The 16513-nt window shown below is 40.6% G+C and overlaps 1 protein-coding gene across 19 annotated transcripts in view; it reads right to left on the reverse strand.

The window, feature by feature from the left end:
* LOC110537714 (discs, large homolog 2 (Drosophila)) overlaps positions 1–16171 on the reverse strand; it is a 288136-nt gene extending 271965 nt beyond the window's left edge. For 4 of the 19 annotated variants that reach the window (XM_036937684.1, XM_036937702.1, XM_036937686.1 and 1 more), the window contains exons 1-2: positions 15979–16144; positions 6372–6520 (exon numbers count right to left, since the gene is read on the reverse strand). In XM_036937684.1, the coding sequence (XP_036793579.1) occupies positions 6372–6443 (72 nt within the window). In that variant the 5' untranslated portion in view covers positions 6444–6520; positions 15979–16144. Of the gene's footprint in view, positions 1–6371; positions 6521–15978 lie in introns of all 19 variants that reach the window. The other 15 variants (XM_036937703.1, XM_036937694.1, XM_036937689.1 and 12 more) reach the window with 9 other exon arrangements.
* Positions 16172–16513: the final 342 nt, after the last annotated feature.

Consider the following 16513-nt stretch of genomic DNA (forward strand, 5'->3'; position numbering starts at 1 on the left):
CATATGTATATACTGTACTCGATACCATCTACTGTATCTTGCCTATGCTGCTCTGTACCATCACTCATTCATATATCCTTATGTACATATTCTTTATCCCCTTACACTGTGTACAAGACAGTAGTTTTGGAATTGTTAGTTAGATTACTTGTTGGTTATTACTGCATTGTCGGAACTAGAAGCACAAGCATTTCGCTACACTCGCATTAACATCTGCTAACCATGTGTATGTGACAAATAAAATTTGATTTGATTTGATTTGATACATGTAATCAAATCTAAAATATACATGTATATGATCCCCAACCCTGGAAGTAACAACTAGGGCTGTGGCGGTCACGAAATTTAGTAAGCCAGTGATTGTCAAGCAAATAAGTGTCGGTCTTACGGTAATTGACCGTTGATTAACAAACACATTTAGCATCTCCTGGCTTCCACACATAGCCTATACAAGCCTTTTAAAAAAAAATATCTAATAAATCCATGTAGCCTACACCTTCACAATAAATCCATTATTTATTTTAGACATGTCTAAAGAAACATGATATGAAGAAAATGTAGTCTATTTCAGAAGAAAAGAACAGCCTACTCTGATACTCTGAGTTGTCCTGATGTGGCTATGCCAAATGGCTGTGGGCTACACTAGTTCATTTAGCAGACAAGATATCCTTATAACTCCATGGTACTGTTTTATATTATTTTACAGTATGAAGAATACAATTGAACAACGCTGAATAAAATATAAATATTTTCTCCAAACGATTTGAGGGAGTGCGCACATGCGGCTATTCTGGTGGTTGACAAAGAAATAGGTCCTCATATATGCTTCATTTAGAGTTATTAATGTAACTTTATTTGTTCTACAAACGTTGGGCTATATGTTTTGATTTTTAATACATTGTAAGGCTGCATGATGAGACTAACGATAATGCTTGAAAGGCATAAGCTCTGCTGTTTTTTGCGCAGGCTGTACACACTCCAATAGTCTCTCATTCACAATTTGACAAGCACTTGATAATGTCTCGAATTTCACGTTGATAAACTATTAGACTTTTTCTTTACATTATAAGCGCAGCAATACGCACAAGGCAGTAGGCTATAAGCGCAAATGTTCCATTAGCGGGAAAACACCATTATCAAAAGTGACTGCAAATGCAATTATGCATGTAATGCTTTTATTATAAAGGTGCATTCATATGGGACAATTATCTTCCCAAACTTGAAACCCACGTGCTGCTTATGTATGCGTTAGGCTCTACACCCCATGTAAAGTGGATTAATGGGCTTAATTTTAAGAAGTTATTTGGCCACTTTAGTTGTGATACAAACCTTACAAAACATATAGGCCTATGGGCTAGGCTATATGAGGTGTTGTTTCTTATGCTGGGCATCATTCACAAGTGATAATATCTAACTTACAAGTGATAGGCTAATACTGTCACCCATCAGACTATTCTTGATTTAATCTTGTCTTTGCATATAGTTGTGACATTTGTTTTGATTTCGAATGGACCATTATCATGCACCTGTATCGAAACAGGGGCAGCGGGAAAAAATACAACTAATCTAAGCACATAAATAGTGAATGGACAACTTTTTTCACCGTGGTTTATTTTCAAAACCAGCCAGGTAGGCTATACTCCTGTTGTAAATATAAGCAACGTGCTAAAATATTAGGAAAGTTGAGAAATAAATATAGTCAGCCTTGTTCCCCGGGCGCCGAAGACGTGGATGTCGATTATGGCAGCCCCCCGCATCTCTCTGATTCAGAGGGGTTGGGAAAATGCGGAAGACACATTTTCAGTTGAATGCATTCAGTTGTACAACTGACTAGGTAACCCCCTTTCCCTTTCGAAAGCTGATGGGATCCTCCTCTTTTTATTAGCAGCCATCACTCTGTTTTCTCCCGCAATCGCATAGCCTATAGAAATGTTGCTCAATGTGAGCTCATGGATTTTCGTGAAGTGTTTCATTAGATTTTTGAATACATTTGCATTGATGTCAGAGTGATTCGTGGAACAATACTGCTGAGTACCAGGCAGTTATCAAGTTTGGCTTCGAGAAGCTTGGCTTCAAGAAGCCAAATTACCGTTACTATAGAGTCAAGTGGAATTTGACTGCCTTCATGACCCGTGACCATAATATGGTCACCGCAACAGCCCTAGTAACAACATGAATTTGTGCATGAGGCAGAAATGTGACTCGTGTCTTAGAAGAGGGGAGAGAGCTGAGGGACGGTCCGACTGTGAGATCACCCTCTGATGCCCTTCCTCCACTGAGACTGGCCATCAGATGCAGGCACCATCAGTCTAGTAAAATAAAGAAACCAAATGATTGAAATGTATGCTCACTTAGATGTGCCTCACATGTAATACAACAAATCATGATATATTACAAGTGTGATCATGTACCTCAAGTTTTGAAATATACATTTTTGAATAGTCTGAGATTGGCAGGGAAATTCAAGCATATCCAATATTCAGTGATAATGTATTGGGCCTATGGCCTACTGCACAAATATGTGTTTTTAATAGGTTCATGTTGCCAAGGCTTATGTTTTTTAAGTAAAAAAAAAAATCAGAGTGGCCTGCATTTTGACTCAGAACGTGATTTAGGCTCAGAAAAGGTTGGTGACCACTGCCATAGTAGAATAGTTGACCTATTCAAAATGGTTCAGCCTGTCACATTCTGTGCAAGAAAATAATATTCCTCGAGGGTGCGTTCAAATTGTGAGTGGCGCACAGGGAGAGAAATAGGAATGCCCAGCCGTTGTAGCCTACAACCTTCTTAATGCAGTCGCGGGAAAACGCACCTTTGAAAGCAGTTTCGATGGCCACTTAAAAGAAGATCACTGAGCATTCCAGTGTTACTAAGCTACACTTATTTCTCAAATCCAAGAAATGAGTCAATTGCAACATTTTAGAACCTGAGTTTTTAGCAGCGGGTTGGTTTATGCACATTAGCAGGCGCCAATGGCGTTAAATGCATAGGGAAGACCGGGGCTAAATGTAACAAGGGTCAGGTGTAACAGGTCGGCCAACATTATATAACAAAGTACATACAGTCAAGACCAAAATTATTGGCACCCTTGATAAAAATGAACAAAAAATACTGTATAAAATACAAATACTAAGCTATATTTTATACTCAAAAAAATTGGGAACTTATATTATTTTCTACTAATAAAATAGCTGAAAGAAAGATTGTTTAACAAGTAATACTATTTTCCACTCAAAAAGAAAGGCGTCAAAATTATTGCCACCCCTGTTATTGCCACTGAGCCTTTTCCTAAAAAGTTTTATGCACATTGGAGAACAGATTGGGAGGGAATTTAGACCATTCCTCCATACATAATCTTTCCAGATCCTTGATATCCTAGTCTGCCATTATGGACTGCCCTCTTCAATTCAAACCACAGGTTTTTAATAGGGTTCAAGTCTGGAGACTAAGTCTGGATTTTATGGTCAATTAACCATTTCTTTGTGGATTTTGAGGTGTGCTTGGGGTTATTGTCTCGCTGGAAGATCCACTTGCGGTCAAGTATCAGCCTCCTGGCAGAGGCAACAGGTTTTTGGCTAAAATGTCCTGAAATCAGCCGGCAGAAAATATGGAACGTTGCGCCGTGATTGGCTCAGTGTTCTGTCACTGATGGGAACAGAAATGAGATAAAACGCATCGGTGCTCATCGGCCATTGGACATTAACATTACACAACAAGTTGTAAATCGCAAATTCAACAATGAGTGGTTTGGAAGGACTCAGTGACAGTGGTTAACTCTGCAAGTATTGCAAAGCAATCACTAATCTGCTATTCAGTGGAGTGGCTGTGTGTCCCAAATCGGGGATTAAGGGGCTCTTTTCCAAGTTTAAAATGATAAACATTCAACATTGGCCATGCTGTCAATGAAGCGTGAATTGTGCCGCGCTCAAAACAACTGTTAACTCGGAACTGTGAAAACTTGACTTCAGTGAGTTCAACTGGGAAGTCGGGAATAAACGAGTTCCGAATGAGAAAATAAGTTTTGAAAGGTCATCCAACTCGGAATTGTAAATCCGGCCTCTTTCTAGAGCTACGACCTGAAGATCAATGTCGTCATCATGATTCAACCTTGTTTTTTTCAAAGTTCCCAGTTGTTTTGAAAGCACCATAAATCCAGAGAATGCCAGACTTTGATGACAAAATTTGCCCAAGAAGGACCGCGGCAAACACCTTCCTGTTCAAGTGAGCACAGCACAACAAGGTGAGTCCAAAAATGTATTGTGTGCTGCTGTATAAATTATGTAATATGCCAGGGAGATAGTATTACATTCTCAGCTACAGTATACATAAGTGTATGTTGGGTAGCAAGATGTTAGTAGCCCTAATAATTTGGTATATTTACCCCTCTTAATTTATATTATATTGACTACGTCCGTCCTAGTTCGCTCATTAATGTCTTAATCGAAATTACGGATTGCCTCTTATCTGCTTGCCGTCCCCTTATGCCAGAGTTTGTACATCTCAATTGTCAGTAGAAACCACATTTGTTAAAGCAAGTCAGCCATATCAGCTATGTTTTTTTAAAGTCAGTAAATGAGGCTGAATAAACAGTTTCTCTGCCTGACAAGGCTCTGCTGATAGCCAGGTGTAGCAGTGGTAAGATGTTGGGACTGCTGTTGGGACAGCTTTATGTAGGCCCTAACAGTTTGATTTTTATGTAGGCCCTAACATTTGTCACCGTGATAGTGTAATTAATGTATTGTTTGTGTAGTGGCTTTGCTGGTGTAACAGTATAAGTTTAGACCGTCCCCTCGCCCATACCCGGGCGCGAACCAGGGACCTTCTGCACACATCAACAGTCACCCTCGAAGCATCGTTACCCATCGCTCCACAAAAGCCGCGGCCCTTGCAGAGCAAGGAGAACTACTACTTCAAGGTCTCAGAGCAAGTGACGTCACTGATTGAAACGCTATTTAGCGCCCACGCTAACTAAGCTAGCCGTTTCACATCCGTTACACTCACCCCCTTTTTGACCTTCCTCCATTTTCCACAGCAACCAGTAATCCGGGTCAACAGCATCAATGTAACAGTATAAGTTTAGACCGTCCCCTCGCCCATACCCGGGCGTGAACCAGGGACCTTCTGCACACATCAACAGTCACCCTCGAAGCATCGTTACCCATCGCTCCACAAAATCCGCGGCCCTTGCAGAGCAAGGGGAACTACTACTTCAAGGTCTCAGGGTCTCGCCCACACTAACTAAGCTAGCCGTTTCACATCCGTTACACTGGCATGCATCACTATTTTTTTTTTTGCCCCACCAAGATTTACATGCTAAAATCGCCACTGAGTAGGCTAATGTTAACTAGCTGGCTCATCGTTGCCCATGAAAGTTAGGCTAGCGAGCATTTTAGCCAGGTAGCCTAGCACAACTAAAACTAAAAGTGTGTACTGTATGACAGAGTCATAGACTGTTTCAGCAACATGAAAGAGACGAGGATGGCAATGGCTTTTTTTACTTACACACACAGAAATCAGTACCATGGACAACCACATCATATTAAGCTTACGTTGATTAGACGAGTTATTCACCATTTTTGATAAACAAATAAGGTTTTATATGTAAAATGGTTAAATAAAGAGAAAAATTATTGATTATTATTATATTATTATTTGCGCCCTGGTCCTATAAGAGCTCTTTGTCACTTCCCACGAGCCGGGTTGTGACAAACTCACACTCATTCTTATGTTGAATAAATGTATCATATAGTGTGTGTATGGCAGGCTTACAATGATGGCAACAAATCAACATTTGAGAGTGCACTGACCCTGTTGCTAGAGGGGGTACGCAGCTGGAGGTTGAATGTTTTGAAGGGGTACTATAAAAAGTTTGGGAACCACTGATCTAGGTCATGTAACTGTTTGTTACATGCAATATGCTTTGTGGACTTCACTGGACAGATGTTGCTCTCCGGTTTTATAATGAAACAAACATTATGCCACTGTGTGACTGTTGTCTTCTTCTAGTCTCGGCCTTAGGCCTATACAGTACATCCCAGTGGCATATGAACTAACAGGTTACAGAGCAAACATCACAACACATAAGTTGTAATTTGGCTTTTTTTCCCCCTGGCTTGGCTTCTCAAGTGAATTTACCCACACACCGCTACTGCTTAGACTATGACACAGAAAAACGTATCTTATTGTGATATTATATCATAGTGTTTTTTTAAAGTCATCTAGCTTCCTCTTTGGTAAAATAGGACCACTGCCACAGAACTACAAGGAGGAGAAACGGCCTTCCTATTCAAAGTAAATTATTCCTTATTGGGTGGACTGGCAGGATTCATTATATTTCTATGCCCACTACTCTGAGGTTCCATCAGGCTCACCTCTGTTGGGCAGGAATGTTGTAGCACCGTGGTGGGGAAGCCCGTGCCTGTTTGCTCCCACTTGTCAGCCATGTGGTTGATCTCTTCCAGCTTCTGCTCGCAGCTCTTTTGGGTGTTCAATAGCGTCACCTCATAGATCTCCTGGATATCTGTGAAACACATGACGGATACACATTTGATCATATACAATACTTAGAAATGTCTCTTGAGAGGAAATATGGATGAAAACAGCCACACGACAGGCCTTTCGCTAATTCCGGTGTAAGTCAGCAGACGTTCATTTGCTGCAGGTCAACATGCTGCGTTTCAGATGTACATGCAAATGGGGGTCTTGGATTAAACCGACGATCACAGCCTTATTGGTCAAAATAAATGGGGGCAATTTGTGAAATTAAATCACTGGTACTGATATTAGATGCCATAGCAGGAGAACATCATTGACATATCGCCAAATGCCCTTGTCAGGTATATCTGGGAAACATTTTAAGGGAAAGAAGCTGAGTAATTCCAAACTCTGTAGTAGTACAATGCAGTTAACTTGCTCTGGATATTTGCATTGCATTATGTCGGGAATTCACTCGCACTGAATGCTACTAAACTGAGTTATAAAGTACAAACAACATTATTCTATAGGGTTGTATCAGTGCGAGGCAGGTTCTCAAGGTAAAGAAACCACAAACAAACAAAAAGCAAATAGCTGTAAGCACTAAATAGATGTTCAGCTCTGCTCCCAGTCCTTAGCCTTAGTGAAGACTGGCAGCTGATAGATGCTAGGTACTAGATGCTTCTTGATCGAGCAGTTGACAATATCTTTGACAAGGAGTCCAAGCTAGACCCATTTGAACAGCTGGTGCCACCAGCAGTCTGGCGTGCGCTGAAGAAGCTTGGTCAAAGCCGTTTTTCATTAAGTCTCAATTATACGGTGAAAATGCAGTTACGAAACTAATTCATTTAATTATTTTATCATTTCATTATGCTAACTAACTTTCCAATTATTTGGTTACCAAAATGTAGTAATAATGATTTACAAAAAGTTCAGCAAATCATTCATGTCTTAAATGAAGTTATTATAAAGTGTTACGCCAAAATACTTGATGAACCAGTTTTGCATAACGTATTAACTGTGCATTGCATTGTAGGCAATAGGCATTGAACAGATGTTCAATCTGTACATACCAAGACAGAGAAGGCTACTTACTCACTTGCATAAAACATTGCCTTTGAAGTGGGTCTTTAGCCAAAAATCCCCTCCTTGCCAAAGAGACTGGCCTTTAGGCAATCTCAACTTTCAACATGCAGCTGGATTCACGGCGGAGTTGCTCATTGGTTGTGGAAAATAACATTCATATTTTGTGTGGAGCCTTGAAAGTAGAATTACAATTATAACAAAGTAAAAAACAAACATTTAGTTGTTAACTAGGCAAATTGTAATTTGAAGCTTAAAAATCAAAGCTACGAAGTTTTGTGGTTGGAATTGGGGTATGAATTTAGTTGTGAGCTGTCAACTTTCGACAGATTGGTTTCATCTCGACTAACAAAAAAAATCGTTGTTCAGCAATCGAAAACCAACGAGTTAAGAGGGGAGAAAAAAGTTAGTGTTCCAATATGTGCATAATCGTTGTGATTGAAGGATAGCTGTGAGGGTTATCTAATCAGGATCAAATCCTCTGTTCTCCTAGAGCTCATTAATGATAGAATGTTCATATTTAAAGATCCTCCGAGTCAGTATTCATGTCATAAGAAGGAAACCCCCTCGACCACATCCAGAAATAAAAACATTATCTCCTATTGATCCCCATTGTAAAATAAGCAACTTTGTCATGACAAAAATCCTGACCTACGGTCCCACGTAGGCAAATAGAGCCTGCGAAAAGAACCCTGTGGCTTCAGGCTATTCAGCTTGGGAGAGTGGGAAATGTGGGGACCCGGTGTCCAAGTAGACGACACAAAGCTACACTATACAGTTCCAGTCGAAAGTTTGGACACACCTACACATTCATGGATTTTTTTATTTTTAGTATTTTCTACATTTTAGAATAATAGTGAAGATATAAAACTATATAGTAGACAAAAAATGTAACAGGTATGCCTTGTTAAAAGGGGAATTTGGGGAATTTATTTCCTTCTTAATGCATTTGAGCCAATCAGTTGTGTTTTGACAAGGTAGGGGTGGTATACAGAAGACAGTCCTATTTGGTAAAATACCAAGTCCATATTATGGCAAGAACAGCTCAAATAGGCAAAGAGAAATGACAGTCCATCATTACTTTAAGACATGAAGGTCAGTCAAGGAGGAACATTTCAAGAACTTTGAACGTTTATTCAAGCGCAGTCGCAAAAACCATCACGCGCTATGATGAAACTGGCTCTCATGAGGACCGCCAAAGGAAAGAAAAACCCAGAGTTATCTCTGCTGCAGTGGATAAGTTCATTAGAGTTAACTGTGCCTCAGATTGCAGCCCAAATGACACCAATAAAAAGAAAATACTCGCTTGGGCCAAGAAACACGTGCAATGGAAATTAGACCGGTAGAAATCTGTCCTTTGAGATTTTTGGTTCCAACCGTCGTGTCTTTGTGAGACACAGAATAGGTGAATTGATGATCTCCTCGTGTGTGGTTCCCACCGTGAAGCATGGAGGAGGAGATGTGATAGTGGTTTACTGGTGACACTGTCAGTGATTTATTTAGAATTCAAGACACACTTAACCAGTATGGCTACCACAGCATTCTGCAGCAATACACCATCTCATCTGGTTTGCGCTTAATGGGATTATCATTTTGTTTTTCAACAAGATAATGACCCAACACACCTCCAGGCTGTGTAAGAGCTATTTGACCAAGAAGGAGAGTGATGAAGTGCTGCATCAGATGACCTGGCGTCCACAATCACCTGACCTCAACCCAATTGAGATGGTTTGGTTTGGGATGAGTTGGACTGCAGAGTGAAGGAAAAGCAGCCAACATGTGCTCAGCATATGTGGGAACTCCTTCAAGACTGTTGGAAAAGCATTCCAGGTGAAGCTGTTTGAGAGAATGCCAAGAGTGTGCAAAGCTGTCATGGCAAAGGGTGGTTACTTTGAAGAATCAAATATAGACACTACCGTGTATATTTAATGGGCAAAATAATTAGCCTTTATTTCAAAAGCAAGGACATTTATAAGTGACCCCAAACCTTTGAATGGTAGTGTATTTTGATTTGTTTAACACTTTTTGGGTTACTACATGATTCCATATGTGTTATTTTATAGTTTATGTCTTCACTATTATTCTACAATGTAGAAAAACCCTTGAATGGGTAGCTGTGTCCTAACCTTTGACTGGTACTGTATGTACAAAAGTATGTGGACACCCCTTCAAATTAGTGGATTTGGCTATTTCAGCCACACCAGTTGCTGACAGGTGTATAAAATCGAGCACACACCTCAGTTGCAACACTCACTGCGGAGTTCTAAACTGCTTCTGAAAGCAACGTTAGCACAATAACTGTTTGTCGGGAGATTCATGAAATGGGTTTCCATGACCGTGTAGACACACACAAGCCTAAAATCACCATGCACAATGCCAAGCGCTGGCTGGAGTGATATAAAGCTCGCCGCCATTGGACTCTGGAGCAGTAGAAATGAGTTCTCTGGAGTGATGAATCACACGTCACCATCTGGCAGTCCGGCGGACGAATCTGGGTTTGGCAGAAGCCAGGAGAAAGCTACCTGCCCCAGATGACAGGACAATGCTTGTGCCAACTGTAAAGTTTGGTGGATGAGGAATATTGGTCTGGGGCTGTTTTTCATGGTTCGGGCTAGGCCTCTTAGTTCCAGTGAAGGGAAATCTTAATGCTACAGCAGACAATGACATTCTAGACAATTCTATGCTTACAACTTTGTGGCAACAGTTTGGGGAAGACCCTTTCCTGTTTCAGCATGACAATGCACCAGTGCACAAAGCGAAGTCCATGCGGAAATGGTTTGTCGAGATTGGTGTGGAAGAACTTGCCTGGCTTGCACAGAGCCCTGACCTCAACCCCATTGAACACCTTTGGGATAAATTAGAACACCAAATGCGAGCCAGGCCTAATTGCCCAACCTCCCCACAGCAATGTTCCAACATCTTGTGGACCGCCTTCCCAGAAGAGTGGAGGCTGTTATAGCAGCAAAGGGGGACCAACTCCATATTAATGCCCATGATTTTGGAATGAGATGTTCAATGGGCAGGTGTCCACATACTTTTGGTCATGTAGTGAATGTGTGTGGAGAACATTTAATCACAGGTAAGACATTTAACAATTTTAGTATAAAATTAGTATACTCTAACTCCATTCACTACTTGTAGCAGTATAGTCCGTTTGTTTGCGTTGCTGGTCTTAGCAAGCTTAATGTACCGGTCGGGAAGCCCTACAATATTCTGTTTTTCTAAATAGTGAGAACACTAGCAGGTAATGTTGAAATTACATTTTTAAACATGTTGAACTTTTCTTAAATATAGTTTTTAATTGACTAAAACAAGCAGACAAGAAAAATGTATTTGAAAAAGGTCATGCTTTTGCTGTGGCCCAATGGGGTAACCTAGGTAACCACAGGTCTTTCCCCACATGCGGAAGGGGCCACAATGTTCTAATGCCAACAGACTATGGCAAAAATGCCCGTCTCTTTGGCAATGGCATGAAGTGACTAGCAGTGGAATGTTAGCTCAAGAGAATGGTAACCAGACTAGGTATCCACAGCCAAGAGGTGACATTCACTGCAATACAGAGAAGTAAAGCTATTCAATTTAACCCTAATCTTTTTGAACAAATTCCACCCAGGAGGATACCTCATTCAAACCCCAAATGTCCTACTTTGAAAAAGTTTGATACAAAACACTCTAGTTTAACACTGATTGGCAAACACCATGTTTATCTACATACAACACAACTTGAAGTAATTCCCCTCCGGTCTTGTGTGTAATTTAATCCAAAAGTAGAGGCTGATGTCTTGCACGTATGTGTATCTTTGTTGTTATAGCAGCTTCAGCTTAAGACACTCACTTTGCCAGAAGGCTATAGCAGGATTCACTTGAGTGGCGGATCCTTGAAATAGAACAGCTTTAGCACTGCTCAGAGACAGTAGGCTGGCATGCAGCCATGCATGAAGTGTCCTCTTTCTTTGGCACAGTATGATCAGATGTCAGGACACTGGATGCATTTTCTGCTTCATTTAGTCACATATGGGAGAAAATATTAATTAATTAATTACACAAAAGTTTTTTTTATTTTTTTATCAAAAAATAATAAGACTTCAAGACGACTGAGTCACAAATAACCCTTTCACCATCAAACAGGCAGCAGGTAGCCTAGTGGTTAGAGAGTTGGGATAGTAACCGAAAAGTCACTGGTTCAAACATCTGAGCCGACAAGGTGAAACATCTGTCAAGGTGCCCTTGAGCAAGGCATTTAGCATACATTTTCTCTGGGGGCACCATCAATTGCAATCTTCAATGCATTCCTAGTCATTCACCAAACGTTTCTGTAGAGAAGCCAACAGTATAGGTTTGCACTTAAATGTATTTGTGTTGCACTGTTGCCGGTAGGTGCACTTCATTCAGAAGCCCTGTGCACCAGGTAGGAAAAGTGTTCCCATTTTTATCCTTTTCATTTGTCTTTAGAGACAAACTCCACCTACACGGCAGACCTAGAGATCTGTGGCTAAATCGAGTGTTTCTACTGAGCTGGCCAATCGGAGAGCTCAAATCACCGTGCCTACAGCTTCCAGCAAAGTTTGATACTAGCCTACATAAGATTTAATACAACTTAAAAAATTATGGCCAGAGAGAGACTGTCAAACAAAAAAAATATTCAGCACTGTCAACACTGTACAAAATCATGTACATGTAGACGTTCGTAATTCGTTCATGGTGAGATCTCTAACATATGGCGTGCGCACAGATTTAAGGTCTTCATGGTGATATATTTCATAATAAACTTACAAGCAAACTGACATGACGTGTACGTGTCATGAACGTGGCATCAGTTTGATGCCTTTGAAAAAAACGTGTCTCCATTGACAGTCCATGTTAATTAATTGAGGAATTTTATGGCGCTAGGAAGACATTAGGTGTCTTGGTGAGAGATTTCAGTAGCTTCATGAGGCTTAATTCTGGCATGAATCACCCCCCATAAACTGGAGGAAAGTAAGGCAAGAGGAGGGAGCGTGAGAGGCAGACCCTCTGCTGTACTCTTCCTCCCTCTGCTGAGACTAATGCTGCGTTCAAGACAACTGGGAACTATGAAAAAGACTAGATCCGACTGGGAAAAATTGTTGTGAACGGTCGGTTATCCAAGTCGTAATTCCAAGTCAGAAACATGGGCATCTTCCTAGAGCTCCGACTTTCCGGCATTAAGATCACTGACGTCATGATTTTAAATTGTTTTTTCCCCCCGAGTTCTTAGTTGTCTTGAAAGTACTATGACCATCAGATGCAGGTACCATCAGTTCAGTAAAATATACTGAACAAAAATATAAATGTGACATGTAAAGTGTTGGTCCCATGTTTCATGAGCTGAAATAAAAGATCCCAGAAATGTTCCATATCCACAAAAATGTTTGTACACAAATTTGTTTACATCCCTGTGAGTGAGCATTTCTCCTTCTCTAAGATAATCTATCCACCTAACTGGTGTGGCATATCAGGTAGCTGATTAATCAACATGATCATTACACAGGTGCACCTTGTGCTGTGGAAAATAGAAGGCCACTAAAATTAGCAGTTTTGTCACACAAAACAATACCACATATGTCTCAAGTTTTAGGGAGCATGCAATTGGAAGGCTGACTGCAGCAATGTCCACCAGAGCTGTTGCCAGAAGATTGAATGTTAATTTCTCCACCATAAGCTGCCTCCAATGTGGTTTTAGAGAATTTGTCAGTGCGTCCAACCAGCCTCACAACCGCAGACCTCACAACTGCAAAACCCTGACAATAAAACCTATATATTTTTTTTTACAAATAATACATTTAAAAAAAGAGGAGGACCTGTCCCAGGGTGGAATCAAGCCATCGACAGGAAACTGACGCGGCATGCTACCAACTACTCCAAGTAAGTCACTTGGGGAAGTCAGTATACTTGCTTACCAGTGCCAGGATCACGACACTACTCCCTCCTTTTTAAGATACAATATTAGGTTTCATGTAACCATGTGACTGTGAAGCCACCCAAACATTCACTATCAGGGATGCCACCTCTTAACTGTCGGTCCTTTCACTTCTGACGTCATAGTAATGAAACAAGACGGAGAGGGAGCTTTCCAAGGGTGGAATCGAACCCTAACGTTGCAGTCCTGAGACCTGCACGCTACCAACGACTCCAAGAAAGCATGCTCCCTTGGAGGACTGGTCAGTAAATGTACTTATCAGCGTCAAGGGTCACTACAATATTAGGTTTCATGTAACCATGTGACTGTGAAGCCACATAGACAACTGGACTCCACTAGCCATACCCTGCTACATTACCTGAGCCATAAAGTAAGTAACTGAAATTCCAAGTCCATTTTTTTTCTCAGAGAAGCAATTGAGGAAAATTGGAATTGAATGAATTGAAATAGAATTGGCTTCAATCTTGAAAATGGTACGTATTTCACTCGACCAACGGTTGGGCATTTAACCCTCATTGAAAATTGTTATGAAACCGGGTAAATGGAAATGGAATTGATCCCAATAGAACAGGGATGAGCAACTGGAACTCAGCCGAATTCACTAATTTTAAGGGATGTCCACACACTTTTAGCACATACTTTTAGTGTATATTAAAGTATATAAACGGTTTTGTGGACAGAATACCCCTAGTTCTACACTCTTAGAATTAAGGGTGACCTGAGGAACCCTGGGGATATTTGCTCGTTTGGGTAGTTGAGACTTCTTTGAGGAACCCTTTTGCTGGCACGTGCAGAGCACTGAATTTATTTTGCCGTTGGATTTGTTGCGCTCTCAGATTCAGAAGAAGATGAAATACAAGTACTATTTTAATATCAATATTGAATAATACAACATTGACCATCAAGCCCATTATATTATGACTGTAGCCTCCAGTTTTAATTACGAAAAGTTTTTTGTGAACGTACATTTTTTTATTTGCTTCTATGAGGCTTATAGAGATGTATGAGTTCCTCAAAACCTATGCAAATACCAATGTTGGAAAAGTTACCACTTTATTTCTATATGTAATCAGAAATGTTAATATTATTACTATAATATAAGATGATGTAATATGCATAAATATTAAAGGAAAATGTATATTTGCAGTGTACCAACTAAACATGATGAACAGGAATGACATTTACTTTCACGGATGGCCAAAAATAACGATCTGAAAGTCACTCCTCCAATCTTCTGATAGGCTGCCGCCGCTACAATATGTTAATGTGAGCCCCTCCCATCAGAAAAAGGTTCCAGTTTGAACATTTACATAGGGGTTCCTCTAAGAATCTTTTCCTCTAAGAATCTGAAAAGGTTCCCCCATAGTGCCAATCTTTTGAACCCCAAAAGGTTCTTCGAGGCTCCCTCACATCTAGATCGTAGACTAAAAAGCACAGTGAAGTGATCAGTGAGCTACACATATACAAACAGCATGAAGTCATGGCCAACAACGCATTTCCAAACAGCATTTCCAAACACCACGGAGCATCCCATAGAATGGATTAGTTCATATCAACAAGCCAAAAATGTACAATAACATAGGTGGACTATTACTTGTAATGCAATCGAAGAAAAGTTAACAATGTAGACTTTTCAAAAGAATGGCTACTGCATGTTCTACAAAAGAAACTGAACCCATGACAAGTTATCTGCTGCAGCAGTCCAGAGGTAACCACGGACAAAACCCACATTTACATTTAAATGGAGGTTAATGACAACAAGCAATTTTCATTCATCACAAGACGTTAGGAGTACAATGGTTCAGTCCCCAACACGGACAACTGTTCGAGCAAGTCCTTAATGCACTGCTAAGAATGAGTATTTTAGTATTTTGTTTTGAGTTAGCTGAGAAACTTTGGCAAGTTTGAAAGTCACTACATATTTGTGGAATAAACCATTGGCACAAATGCCTCTTTTTTTTGCAATTTATGGATTACAAGTAGGCACATACAAATACACACTTCATTGAACCAAAATGTATGCAAATCCCCTAAACTCATTAAGCGCCAAGTAAATGCAGAATTCTCTTCGTCACAGCCATCTTAAGATTCAATGTGATATTCACATGTTCTACTAGCCAACAACACGACACGGCACCGTATTCAGTAATACTTGTAGAGGTACCATATTCAGCAACATGAACAGATTTAGATTATATTTATTGTCCTACTGCAGGAACATTTGGTTGCAGCAGTTCAAAAACCTAAAAAAAACAAACACACAAATCAGAGACAACAAAACAGGGGAAACACAGCATTAGAATTGTGTGGCGTGTTTCCCTGTTTTGCTGCTTTTAAGTGTAATTCATTTAAATTCAGATATATTATCATATCATAAAATATAAAATTGGCCTACCGGTATATGCAACTTACTGTAGAATAGTGAACTGTGTTCCAACAATCAAAATGTTTAAAACTAAAAGTAGCACACTTGACTAACTTACAGTTTAGTCAAACTTTGCTGGTCTCCATGGACATTCTGAGTGCTGCTGGTCCCTTGAAGCAGTGTGCTGTGGGAGCGCCAGATGCCCCTGCAACCAAACAGCAAGCCTAATCCTCCGACAATCCGCCTGTTCAACTCCAATACAGACAATGACATTGCACCCTGGGCAGCACACACACTCCGGCAGCTGATTTCTAATGCAGCCCTGCGACTCAGAATGTGTTTAACGCTGACACGCTGACAAGCAATCCCCTCCACAACCTCTCTCATACACCCCCACCCAGTGTATACATATGGGTGTCCCCGAATTTCATAGACAGTTGAATCAACACGTGAATCTACCGGCAGGCACTGGCAGTGACATTCTTTGGCATGGGAGAGGAGGTATGGGGGGCCCCTACCAGCCCTCATTCCTCTCTGTCCCTCCCTGTCTCAGCGTGCTGAGCTGTCTGAGGGATGGGGGGAAGGTTAAGAGCACGCTCACGCGTGAAGGGCACACTTGAGCCTGTGAGGACAGCTCAACAGGATATCACTTT

Source organism: Oncorhynchus mykiss, chromosome 12 (assembly GCF_013265735.2).
Source record: "Oncorhynchus mykiss isolate Arlee chromosome 12, USDA_OmykA_1.1, whole genome shotgun sequence".
Lineage (NCBI taxonomy): Eukaryota > Metazoa > Chordata > Actinopteri > Salmoniformes > Salmonidae > Oncorhynchus > Oncorhynchus mykiss.